Raw genomic sequence first — 13,974 nt, 5'->3', positions numbered from 1 at the left:
GCAGATGAAGTTTTTTAACAAGGCCAGAAAAACTCAGAGGAAAGGGCAACTAAGCAGATCAGGAATACTATGGAGGGGTGAGCCAGGTAAATATCACAGGAAACCAGCAAAAACTGACGCTGGTGACGGGTAACTCTCCCTGCTCACGTGAGTAATAAAACTCCATGATTTTTTTTACTGAAGTATATTTTATTTACAATGTTGTGTTAGTTTCTGGTGTGCAGCATAGTGATTCAGTTATACATATACATATATATTCTTTTTCATATTCTTTTGCATCATAGGTTATTACAAGATATTGAATGTTTCCTGTGCTATACAGTAGGACCTTATTGTTTATCTATTTTATATATGGTAGTGTGTATCTGCTAATCCAAAACTCTTAGTTTATCCCCCTACTCCCCCCCAACCTGTAATCTTAAATGTGTTGTCTACATCTGTGTCTTTCTGTTCTGTAATTACTCTTTGCCGGAAGATATTTCCCTCAGTGTACAGGGGGCAAAAGAGCATACCGAATCTTAAAAAAAAAAAAGGTGGTTCAATAAAAGAGAAATAAATGCCTACCCAGATATTCTGGTTTGGGAGTCATTTTCACATACTGCAGAAGCATAAAGAGATGTCTGCTGTGTGAACAGTAATTCTATCCAAAAAACTGGGGGGAAAAGCGTGCCACAGCCCTGAGGTAGCAGCAGGTTGGGCGTATCTGAGGACTGGCGAGGAGACAAGAGGGATGGAGAGCGGTGAGAAGAAGCCTGTTTGGGAAAAAATGTGGACAAGAGGCAGGGACCAAATCAGGTCAGACCCAGGGGGTGATAGCAAGAATCCTGACTCAGTTCCGAGCATGATACGAAGGCCCTGGAGGATTTAAGCAGGGGAGTAATGTCCTTTGATTTTTCAAAAGTTCCTTCTGTCTGCTGTCTGGGGAACAGGTTGCAGGGCGGGCATGGGAGCTGGTCACCAGCAGGAGGTGACAGCAGCCATCCAGGCTGAGAAGATGATGGCTGGGCTATTATCAGTGGGTGATAATAAAGGTGATAAGATGTCATCCGGTTCTGAATCGTGTTTCTCTTGACCATAATTAGAGGTAACATGTATTCAACATTCAGAGCTGCCCCTTTGCCGCAGTCTGGAGTGTAAGAGTTCACAGCAGCTCTGATGGGGCCACGTGAGGCTCGTTTCACAGGTGAAGGCTTGGGTTAACTGCTGGGTCCTGGAGCTTCCAGGCCCTCTCCGCCCAGCAGGACCCAAGTCTTGGAGGCTCCTTCACCACTGTAGTCACATTGTAGAATGGTGGAGTCTCACTCTCCTTACTGAATGACTTCAAACTCCTATCTCTAGCCTGATGTTGCCTTATGTCTCCCTGGCAAGTGACTCTACCAGTGTTCAGACCCAGGTCAATTGTGTACCAGAATCATCTTGTCCACCACCACCCTATACTGCCCCCCAAACTGGGTAATGACCACCATGATGAGCAAAATGGGGTCCTCCCTACTTGATAAAACTATCATGGGATTGCTACCTCTTATGCCAGAGGTCTGCAGTTGAGATAACGAACATTTAGCACATCAGTGAAATTCTGCCCAACTCAGTCAAAATGTCTAATCATTTCTGACTCATTATTGTACTCCTTGACTATTTTCCAGAAGTTTGCATGCTTTCCTCCACTTGCAGTGTTTGCCATTTGTTTGTCTTCTCACTAGTTTCCAAAGTCTGGTGCTTCTCAGTGAGTCACTCCTAATTTGTGTCCTGAGGTACTACTTAACTGTACAGACCATCGTTTTCATCATTACAATTAATAAATTTAAAAGTCATTTTTTTTCATGTAGGATTTTGACATCATCAAAGGAAAAAACACTATTTCTTTCAGTAATTAATAAAGAACAGTGGGATGGCACAGCAGAGGAAGACTTAAGACTCACCCCATGTGGTGGCTGTCAACCCCGGCCGCACATCAGAATCATGTGGAGAGTCCCGTCCCTCCACCACACACATTACATCAGAATCTCTAAGGGTGGGACCTGGGCATCTGACATCTTTCAACTCCCGGGGCTTTTCTAATGGGCGGCCAGGACGGAGAATCACTGATCGAAACTAAGTTCCCCTCCAGGAACCTCCTGCTCATCATTTTCAAGTGAAAGAAAATGAGCCCCAGAGAGGGGAAGTGACTTACCAACGGTAAAGCCAATTTGAGGCAGACTCACAAATGAAACCCAAGTTTCCTAATTCCCTGTTCAATGTGCACTTACTGTCCCCAAGACACAAACGACTGTCAGGGAAACAATGGGGGTTTCACCAGCTGTGAGCCTGGTGATTCTGTCACTGAGGCTTTATTCCCCTTTTGATTCTCCATCTTCAGTGTCTTGCCCCGGCTGCCAAACTAGTCTAGCTTGGAGCAAAGGGATGCAGAAAGCCAGTCCTAGGTCCCCACAGCAGCACCATCGGCTGAAAGATACTCTCTGTTCCTCACAGGAGAGCTAGGGGGAGGGGATAGCTCATGTGGTAGAGTGCATGCTTAGCATGCACGAGGTCCTGGGTTCAATCCCCAGTACCTCCTCCAAAAAACAAATAAATAAGTAAACCTAATTACCTCCCCGCTAAAAAAGAAAAAGCAAGCAAAGGAGAGCCAAACTAGGGAGTGACATATATCGGGGTGACATCACTAAATGGACTTCTAAAAAAAAAATCTGCTCTACAGCTTCACGTGAATAGCCTTTGACTTACTAGTGCCATACTCAGGAACTTGATCTGGGAAAGGAATCATGGATATGCACCCATTTTTCGTACATAAGGGTGTTTATAGCAGTACTGTTTATGTAGGGGAAAAGTGGAATCATACAAACATCAAGGATGTTTCAACATGTGCCTATAAATTTAAGAAAGCTACAAAAACCTATGTAATACATTCCCAGTCTGGTAAAAGTAAACATGTATCCGCAGAATGAAAAAAAAAATACAAGAGTTGAGTGAGTGAGTGAGTGAGTTGTTGATGGTTATCTTCCTCTCCTTTTAAATATTTAGTATTTTCAAAATTTTTTCTGAGGCATATGTCTTTCATTTTAAAACATACACACATACACACACACACATATATATATTAAAACTGTGGGACAATAAACATATGGGTAAAATTGTGTTTGGTCACAATTCTTTTTGATACCCTGTGTCCTCCTGTTTGTCATGAGTATGTCTTTTTTCTCCTGAGATGAAGGGTGTGAACCAGGCACCCACTTCATGCCACATCCTACAGGATGACTCAATTACCTTAATGGGAGACTCAAATTAGAAGCTCCCTGACATCATTTACATAAGTCAAAAGCTAAGAACAAATTTTTTAGTGTCATGGAATATTTTTTCATGAAATCAGAGGCTAACATATTAACATAATCCATCTTTCCAGCCTTATTTAACAGATCTTAACAAGATATGCTGAGCACTTCCCATGCAACAGGGACCAATCTAGGCTTTGGGAACTTTACTATGAACAAAAAATGTCTAAAAGCACTGCTTCTTGTGGTGCTTACATTCTGGTGGGAGGAGACACACTAAGCTTGAGTGAAATGAAGCAGTTAGAGGGGCAGGGTGTGCTGGGGATGGGAAGGGGGAGGGGTGCTGCTATTCCAAAGAGAGTAACTAGGGAGTGCCTCAGTGATGAAGTCACAGAGAGGGGACCCTGGAGAGGCAGCCAGTCTGGGGGTATCTGGAGGAAGAACATTCCAAGTGCCTTGAGAAATAAAGGAGAAAACGACTTTTCTCTTCCACTATTTTTGGGTCATTTGGAATGCAGCATAGTAGGTTTTTGGCTACAGAAGGACCCCATGAATATCTTCTTTGGAAAGTTAGGACTGGGAAAAATAAATATTTATGGAAAAAAGGTATCTGTATATGTACATAGACAATACCTCTGAAAAACTTCAAATCTTTGCCTTTTCAGTAGTTCTTATGTGGACTGTGTGTGTAAAAAAAAACATTTATGATGGAGAGACACCAGGTTGAACTGGTTAAGAAAGCAAACATTTCCTGGATCTTACCTAATATACATGCTCATTATATATCTTTGCCTGGAAAGAATATGTCATATATTTAATGCAAAAACACTTTTAACTTAAAAAAAAATCTCTATTATGAAATATATGTTCATAGATTGAATATGGAAAAGCCTAACAATCCAATACATAGTCTTTAATTTTATGACAAGTGATGCTTATTTCTACTGGAAAAGATTTTCTAAATACCAGTATAATTATCGACTAGACAAGATTTTTTAAATGATGCTTGTAGAAATCAATTTATAACCAATGCTTTTGAGGCAGTAAAAGAAATTTAATTTTCCTCTCATACAGGAAAAATAAAAGAATAGATGTAAAGCATACTTATTCTACCATAAGTGAAACTGCCAAAGTTTAAAATAAAAGATTATAGTATACCTATAGACAAGATTTCCACTGAATAGAACCACCATAATTGCAGCTTAGTAGACAATCACTCAAGGCTACCTTATTTTTCTGGGTTTTTATATTACCAACAAAATCCTCAACACCTGAGATAAAACGGAACTCAAATTCTATTCATATTAATTCAAATTTAGCAACTCTCAATTTACATTCAAGCACAAAGAATTCCAGCATCACTTCACTCACTCAGTAGGAAGTAAAGGTCCTTCTTTGAGTATGTACAAGATGAAGAATCTCTTCAGGGGATAAACTGAAGACTTTCAGGGACAATCAAAGTATTAAGTTCTTCATATACCAAGTTTTATGTCCAAAAATGCAACAATACTGGTGAAGGTCTTCCTTTTTAAAAGTAGAGACTGGTTTCCAAACAAATTAACATTACAACAAGCATAATCAGTCCTTTCTGAAAAACTAAAAGAACAGTTATAAAGCCTTAGGTTCTTTCTGAACTTTCCTATATTTCATGGTCATAAAACTCCTTCCTTTCTGAGAAGCCAGGGGATTTTTAAGAACAAAGGCATCAGGAGAGATGAGGATGGAATTCTTACTAAAGATTAGAAGATAAAAGGTAAGATTCCTTCCAAATCCCCAGCTATGTATTTCTACAACCTGAAATGAGTGAACAAACCATACAGTTTCTTGAAATGCCCAGACAATATTAAGTTACACTGCCAATAATGTTATTTAAGATTGATGCTGAATTATGGCTTTTAATAACAGACTCTGGAATTCCTGGCTTATTGGATATCTGTCTGCCAGTAGAGAGACAGGTGAAAAGATACAGTTTAGTGCCCAATAAATAAATAAATACTAAGTGGGGTCAGTGAGACTGTTTTGGCCTGGGAAATTAAGACCAAGCACAAATAATAACTTGTCTATATGCATCTTCAGAGAAAAATGAAAGGTAAACTGAGGCCATTAAGAATATATATATGTTTGTGTATAACTGAAAAATTGTGCTCTACACTGGAATTTAACATAACATTGTAAAACAATTATAAATCAATAAAAAATGTTAAAAAAAAAGAAATGTTACTTGTAAATGCTGGAGAGGATGTAGAGAAAAGGGAACCCTTCTACACTACTGGTGGAAGTGTAATTTGGAGCAGCCATTATGGAAAACAGTATGGAGATTCATTGAAAAACTAAAAATAGAGTTATCATATGATCTAGCAAGCCCACTCCTGGGCATGCATCTAGATAAAACTCTAATTCAAAAAGCTACATGCACCCCAATGTTCACAGCAGCACTATTTACAATAGCCAAGACATGAAAGCAACTTAAATATCCATCAACAGATGACTGGATAAAGAAGTTGTGGTATATTTATACAATGGAATATTAGTCAGCCACAAAAAGACTGAAATAATGCCATGTGCAGCAACATGGATGGACCTAAAGATTATTACACTAAGTGAAGTGAATGAGACAGAGAAAGACAAATATCACATGATATCACTTATCTTTAAAAATAACACAAATGAATTTATTTACAAAACAGAAAGAGTCATAGACATAGAAAACAAACTTATGGTTACCAAAGGGGGAAGTGTGGGGAGGGATAAATTAGGAGTTTGGAATTAGTAGACACAAACTACTAAATATAAACTAGATAAACAACACGGTCCTATGGTATAGCACAAGGAACTATATTCAATACCTTGTAATAAACTATAACAAAAAAGAATAGGAAAAGGAATATACAGTTATATATGTATGTATGACTGAATCACTATGCTGTACACCAGAAACTAACACAACATTGCAAATCAACTAGACTTCAATCAAAAAAGAAGAGAAATATTTTTTAAATATCTAAATGACAGAGACTCCTAGGCTCTCAGGCTTGGGAAGGCCCTTCAGTCATCACCACTTGCAACTCTGTGCATCAGTCCTGTGTTAGGTTTCCACCTGAAGCAAGAGAAAGTTTCACCTCCCGAGAAAACCTCTTCCATTTCTCAACAGTTCTATCTTTATGAATTCCTTCTCTTGCCTAAATCAAGTCTGCTTTCCATAACTTCTCCTCACTAACCCTAGTCTGACTCCATAGAGCTGAGTTTCCAAATACATAAGCCTCAGGGTGGAGGCAGGGGGCACGTGGGAGTCGAGCAAGCCTCGAGAGCCAGGCCATAAGTAGTGACGGGGCCCCGGGCCACATAACGGGCACATTGCTCATCTAAACGCCCAGCCCCTGTTTGGCAGGAACACAGGCCCCGCTCGTCAGATTTTCTGATGAGAAATGAGAAATTTGAATTTAAGTAAAAATATCCTGCCTTTTGAATATGTAGGGAATAAACTGCAGAGTTTAAATAGCTCTTAGGGCTCAACTAATCCAAACCTCTCATTTTATAAGTGAGAAAACTGAGGCCCAGAATAGAAAGTGACGGACCAAAGCCAGATGGTTAATCAGAGGTCGGTCTGGAGGAGGACAGCCCCGAACACAAGGTCCCATTTCTCCTATCACAAAAATGCAGTCTGCGAGCCAATGTGCATTCGGCGGATAGACATGTTGAAGTATTTTGAAATCGGCATCAGCTTCACATCACTTCCCGTATCCACCATCAAGTCATCACCGTCCACATCTAGTTTTGACAGTCTCCTGTCAAGTTGAGCAGGTAAGGGCAGCAGCAGCTACAAGCACAGACTCAGGAGACAGACCGCCCGGGTTGGCAAGCCCGGCCCCACCACTTACCACCTGCATGACCGCGGCAACTCCCGTCTAGGCCTTGGTTTCCTCCTCGGGTGAACAGAGCTAATAACAGTACCTATTTCTCAGTGTTGCTGTGAGAATTAAATGCACTGATAATACACATAAAGTACTCACAACATGCGTGACACAGAGTTAGCACCACTCAGGCAATCTTATTACCACCCAAAGAGAGGGTGATGACTCTGCTGAGAGTTAAAGTAAACATATTACTTAAGGAAAATGTAAAACAAAACTGCACATACATGTTCTGAAAAATACAAGTCTTGCAAAAAAAAATACATATATATATTTAGCAGCTAGTTTCTTCACAGAGACTAAAGCAAAGGTAGACTTCAGCAGTTCAAGTAAATGTAACATGAACCTATGAATTAAAATCTCAGCATCCACTTGCACAGGAAAGAGCCTCAGAACACCTCCTACGTTTTCCCCTCCGACCTTGGAGAAGTTCTAGAACATATGAGCTACACCCCACTCAGGGCTCCTCCTCGCCACAGGCTGGGCTTGTTTTCTGGTTGGTGACTGTGACATCTCTTTCCTTCCCCCATCTTACTCCCAACAGTACTGTTAGAACCCAGTCTCTCAAAAGTTCTTCCAAGACAGATGTTTAGTTTCCTCCTTTCCCTTTAACTATGTCCTAGCCATAGAAAAAAGACAGCAAACACACTCTTCAAAAGAAGAAAAAAGAAAATGCATCAGTTATTTCTTTAGCATCACAACTGAGACACTTACCACCACCATACACTTACAGATCTACGTGTTTATCATACAACTAAAAATAAACAATATATAGATAACTCTTATATTGCTCTGATAAGATTTCAGCTTAAGCCAAGAGAAAGCACAAATGTAACAGGAGAATCCTCGAATGTTCACCGACCATCGGAGAGAGCTGGGACACCCTGTCTCTAAATCACAGAAGCAACAAGCAGAAATTGGCATGGTGGCGCTGGCCTTTAAAGCAGGAGAGGATAAACAGCTCTTTCCTCAGGCTGCCAGGGCCTCAGGGAGCCCTGGGGGTCTGGTGATCCACGCTGTGGCTCCTGTGTGTCACTGTGCACAAGGCTTACAAAGATTAGTGTGTACTGACAGCTATGTTCCAACTACAATCATAAGCACATACATGGATCAACTCATTTGATGCCCATAACAACCAGCTGAGGTTCCCCCATTTCACAAATGGGGAAACTGAAGTTCTGAGAGGCTGAGTAACTTGCTCACAGATCCGCAGCGAAAAAGTAACAGAGCCAGGACACACATGCAAGTGGTTGGCTAGAGGCTACGATCCTGATTTACCACTTCTCCAAACTGCCTCTAAAAGTAACCATTAGTTATCAGAGAAATGCACACAAAAACCTGAAAGCCACAATGAATACACCACTTCACAACCTCATGGCCAGAATCCAGGGTAGATGACAATGAGTGCTGATGAGCATGTGGAGAAATCGGAGCCCCCATACGCTACTGGAGGGAATGTGAAATGATGTGTTTCTTTGGAAAACAATCTTGTAGTTACCCAACAATTTAGGCCACAGCATTGCCATATGACCCAGAAATTTCACTCCTGGATATATAACCAAGATAAATGTCAGCACACAAACTTGTCCATGAATGTTCACAGTTGCAGTATCCACAATAACCAAAAAGTGAAAAGAACCTAAGTGTCCATTAATTGATGAAATTAAAAATGTGGTAAATACATACAATGAAATTCTATTTGGCAACAAAAAGGAATGCAGTATTGATATCCACTACAGCACTGACGAATCTTGAAAACATTATGCCAAGGGAAAGAGGCCAGTCACAGAAAAACACATATTACTGGATTCCATTCATATGAAATGTCCAGAACAGGCAAATACAGAGAGACAGAAAGTAGATTAGTGGTTCATTAGGGCTGGGAAGTAAACTGCTAATGGACACTGGGTTTCTTTTTGCAATCAGTGGTGAGGGTCCTACATCTCTGTCAGTACACTGAACGCTGTTAAACTGTATACTTTAAATGAGTGAATTGTATGATACATGAACTCTCCAATAAGGCTGTCGTACTTTTTAAGAGATTTTAAAAACTGGTTACAAACTAAAACTACTAGTCTATCCCAGGAGATTCTGTGTATTTGTGAATGAGAAAGCACAATTGCAGAAGTGTCAGAAGCCCAAAATCATATGCATGGAAAAAAAAATTGGAAAGAAAGTCTACATGGAGAGATAAATTAGGAGTCCGGGATTAGCAGATACAAACTACTAAGTATAAAAAAACAACAAGGACCTATTGTATAGCGCATGGAACTATATTCAATATCTTGTAATAACTATATATATAATATTTGTAATGCAAAAGAATCTGAAAAAAATATATATGTACATATATATATATATTTATATAGTTGATTCTCTCTGCTGTACACCAGAAACTAACATAACATTGTAATCAACTATACTTCAATAAAACTTTTTTAAAAGAAGGGATATATTAAAGGGGAAATGATTGCTATTTAACTGAATTTCAAGACAGTGGATGTGTTGGGGTTACATCACCCCAAATGCATAGATATTACATGGTGGATTGCACAACTCTAAATTCAGACTTTCTCCTCATCTGAAAGCTATCAGTTCTGAAAATAAAGGATCTAGAGGAGAAGTGAGATTTTTTTTAAAAAAATGCAAATGCTGACGTAAACTTTTTGGAGACTCTGAGCTAAACAGTTCAAAATGTAAGGCTCCTCTCATATATTGCATGCCATGTTGACAAAATGAGAATATTTGATTAGCATCTAAAATGTACACTGGACATTTCCTAAGATAAATTTGAGTCAGACTTCTAAATTCGACTGGAAAAAGTAAAGTCTTCAAGTACTGGAGCTAAGTGTAAGACACTGACAGCCAGGCTAGTGCTGGCACAGTTTCACATTCAGGCAGAAGTCCTAAGTGAGACGTTTGTCACACTACAGGGTCATGTATCTCCTTATAATGAGATTTTAGCAGAAATCAATGCAATCTCTGACTAAAGTGAAGCCAGTCTCCTAATGTGCAGCCTGTCAAATGAGAATATGGAAGCTTCATGGCTACTAGCAGACAGAACATTAACACATTTTTGGAAACAGAACAATTAGATAGTAGAGAATTTCCTTGACGTTGTTTAGTCTAATTTTTGAATTATTAATAAGCCCTTTCTTGATTCCCACTCTGTCTTAGTCAAGTATCATTTCTGTGGAAAATCAGCTTACTGCTTTCTGTAAAAAACAGGCAAGCCATTAATTGATCCAACGTGTTGGCAGTTCTGGAGAATCTTTTTAGACACGAATAAACGATGCCTCTTGTATTCAAAGCCACGAGTTTAGGATTTCATGCTTATGCACAAAGAAACATTTAAAGGATCTGCAAAGTCAGCTAACGATTTTGGAATTTAAAGAACAACAACAATAACAACCAAAAAAACCCCTCCTTCACACTCCCTTTGAGGTTTAGACATTAAATGCTTTTAAAGATACTTTACATGACTTAAAGTGCCCTTCCATAGTCCTCCAAATTCTTGAGTATCATAAAGTTTAAGTAGTGCTCCTAGTCTATGACTCAAGGTCAGAGTGCAATCTTTTCTCCTACAAGACTGTTGAGCTCAAGAAAGTATATCAAATGTTCTCAATGCTCTACCCTAACTTTTCTAAGGAGTTAACTGCCTCTCCTCCTCTTCTTTAATGAATGCACTGTCTTATTTTTGGCCTGCGTGTTTGAAGCATTGAACTTTCCCCAGCCCACCTGTTTGTGTTAGGCTGGACAAGTTCCATGTCTAAAACCGCAAACCAACTAACTGTATATTTCCTTAATAGGTGACATGAGCTCTCAGAATGAAAACTTGTCCCCAAAGAATGCACCCCCACCCCATGTGGCCAAAACTGGGTACTCCATTTCAGTAGCATAACTGTTTATTAAAATCTGGCTTTTAAAGAAAATCAAGCCTTTGATTAGGTGACTCCAGTTGGAAAATGTTATCTGTCGCTTCTATTCCCTTCTTTCCCTCTGGATGCCACACCCTCAACCCAGCAACCCCTGTGGGAAGGAGGGCTAGATAGGTTCTCCAGTGCACAGAAACAAGAAGCGACCCTGGACTCGAGGGGGCAAGGCTGCTAAAACGAGATGCTTATGCTGACAAGCCTGGAGAGGACTTTGTTGTTGTTCCTACCACGGAGGCACTGTTACATCAGGCACACGGGTAAACAGCGAGTTTTAGGGCAGTTGTGTGTTTCTAGTCCTGACACACTGAGATTATCAAGAAAAGCTTATTCTTTCTATCCTGTAATCTCATTCTTGCCATTAAGAAAACCTTCAGCATATTTAACCTCCCAAGCAGGCAAAGGAGAACGCGATACTAGAAAAGTAGGCATAACTTTATGGCCACCATGCTCTTGTCGGCTTGTTGAGGATTGTTATTATTTACCATCGTGCCCGCCCGTTAGCTTCTCCGGATGACAACTTGGCAGAGCACAGGATTTTCAGTATTATTTGTGACGTGCGTCAACCCAGCGGGTGGCCGGAGGAGGGGGCGGGAGGACTCTTAATCTCCCACGAAGAGCTGAAACCCAACTTGAGCAAGTTGGTGGTGGTGAGCGCCAGCACTAGTAACCCTACCCACCTCCTGATTACACAAACGCCGGCATCAGGACTATACCGGATGCACACACCCAAGTGCAGAGCTGAGTTATCAGATCTACGGGTTCCAAACAGGTGCGGGGTCGGTCACTAGCGGAGAAGAACATCCGAGCCCTGGCCCCCAAACCCCACCTTCCAGATCCTCCTCGGAAAAGTTAGCCCACCTCGGGCAACCTTCGTCCAAGTGGCGCTAGGCTAATCGGAACACACTCCCTGGTTCCCCCAAAAGCAGTCGGTCTTTGGAAGCCCCACTAAGTGACGTATAGAAAACTTAGGTCCAGGGCACAGAGAAGCGTCTTTCGCAAAGCACAGACCTCCCAGAAAGGAGCTAAGAGGCAGGCGCTGGATCCTTCTCGGTGCCTCCATCCTCGCCGGCTCCCCTTACCCCGCCCCGCGCCCGCCGGGGCCGCTTACCTGCGTGGGGCATGGTGATGGTCTCGTTGGTGTTGGAGCCCACGTTGAAGATGACCACGGCGGAGGCGTTCTGCAGGAACGCGTTCCGGATCTTATCTCTGTACGTGCAGTTGCCCTTGGGGATGAGGGCTATCCAGTTCTTGCCGTGGGCTGGGGCGGCGAACTTGGTGTTGGGGTCGCAGGCCAGGCGGTCGTGGGCCGAGCTGGCCATGACCACCTCCCCGCGGGCGTCCTGCTTGGGCGAGTGCTCCCCGTAGCGCCCGCACTCGGTCTTCTCCGTGTGCAGCTCGGCTGTGGTGCCGCCGCCGCCGCCGCCGCCGCCGCCCGCCGCCCCGGCCCCGGGGTCCGGCGCGGGCTCGGCGTAGGTGATGTTCACGAAGGCGGTGTACCATTCCTCCTTCTCGGCCACGGTGAAGTCCAGGCAGAGCAGATGCACGAAACAAAAGGAAAGCAGCCATGTTGAGAGAGCCAGGCTGCGGCACGCTTGGATGAGAGACATTGCCATCTTTCTCCGCCGGGGCCCCCTCCCCGCCCCCCGCGCGCTCCCCCCGCGCCGTCCCTCCTCCCCAGCCCCGGCCAACCCCGGGCCGGCCGCCTCTCCTCCTCCTTCTGCTCCTGCTCACTCCCGGGCCCAAGGGGACGCGGCCGGGACGCGCAGCCGCCGCGGGGACCGGATTCCGAGCGAGCGGATGGCGCCGGCCCCCTTCCCTCTCAGCCGGAGCGCGGCAGTTGCATCTCGCTTCGCGGGCGCCGGAGGGGTGCGGGCGGAGGGGGCGCTTCGGGATTGCGGCGGAGTCCAGAGGCCAAGCGTCCTGCTCCTTTGCCGGGCTTCTCCTTCTCTCATAGGGGTGGCAGGGGGCCCGGGAGCTTGCGGGGTGGCGTCCGGGCGCCCTGCAGCCCCGGCGGGGGCGGGCGCGGCTGCTCGAAGCCCGGAGTGCTGCTGAGGTGTCCGGGCCACCGTCGCCGAGCGCTCGGGCGAGCGGCTCCGGCTGCGGGCGCGGCGGCCGCCACTGCTGCGCCCCGGTTCCCTCCGGCTGCGGGCGCTCGGGTCCTCGCCGCGCCGCCGGCTGCGCCCGCCACACACTTGCCGCGGGAGGGCCCGGCTCGGGGTAGCCGGAGCAAGCGGGCAGAGAAGACTACGCGGTCTGTGCGTGTGTGTGTCTGTATATGTTTGTGTGTGTATCTAATGTGTGCATGCAAGGAGGAGCCTAGTGTGATGTCAAAGATTCTGGGCTTCGCTTGCCACGCTCCCTCGGTTTCTCTTTACGGGCAGCAGCGACCCCTGCCGGGTCTCATTTTCAACCCAGTCTGAGACTTGGTCCAGTTGGAGGCAAAAGGGGAAGCGATCCCTTGACCCATGAGGAGAGGAACAACTTCCTGCGTCTTAAATGTAGAGAAATGTGTGTGTGTGTGTCTCGCAAACAACACTACCACTTGCAGGAGGAACTGCAGTGAACCCCCTAATTATCCATCCTACGGCCAACAGGGTAAGGCTAGTTGTTAGCGACGTCCTTCCAACACCACGCCTGGAATTCCTAGGGCAGTGACTATCAAACTTCAGTGAACATCAGCATCACTTGAGGGTTGTTCAAACTCAGACTGCTGGGTCCTGCCGCAGTTTCTCATTCAGTACATGAGAATATGCTTTTCTAGCAAGTTCCCTGGTGGTGACCACTCTGTTAGGATGAGCATAGAAATAGGCTTCTTTCTTCCCATCTGGCAGTAAACACGTGACGTTTGTTTCCCTATAGAAT

At 43.8% G+C, this 13,974-nt stretch overlaps 1 protein-coding gene across 1 annotated transcript in view; it reads right to left on the bottom strand.

Moving 5' to 3' along the window:
* The window catches only part of RNF150 (ring finger protein 150), a 225,517-nt gene extending 212,115 nt beyond the window's left edge, over positions 1-13,402 (bottom strand). The window contains exon 1 of the mRNA XM_010954606.3: positions 12,221-13,402. Within this exon, the coding sequence (XP_010952908.2) occupies positions 12,221-12,725 (505 nt within the window). The 5' untranslated portion in view covers positions 12,726-13,402. The remainder of the gene's footprint in view (positions 1-12,220) is intronic.
* Positions 13,403-13,974: the final 572 nt, after the last annotated feature.

The sequence above is a fragment of the Camelus bactrianus genome, chromosome 2, assembly GCF_048773025.1.
Source record: "Camelus bactrianus isolate YW-2024 breed Bactrian camel chromosome 2, ASM4877302v1, whole genome shotgun sequence".
Taxonomy (NCBI): Eukaryota; Metazoa; Chordata; class Mammalia; order Artiodactyla; family Camelidae; genus Camelus; species Camelus bactrianus.
Note: the sequence above shows the minus strand (reverse complement) of the source record. Positions and strands in the feature narration are given on the sequence as shown.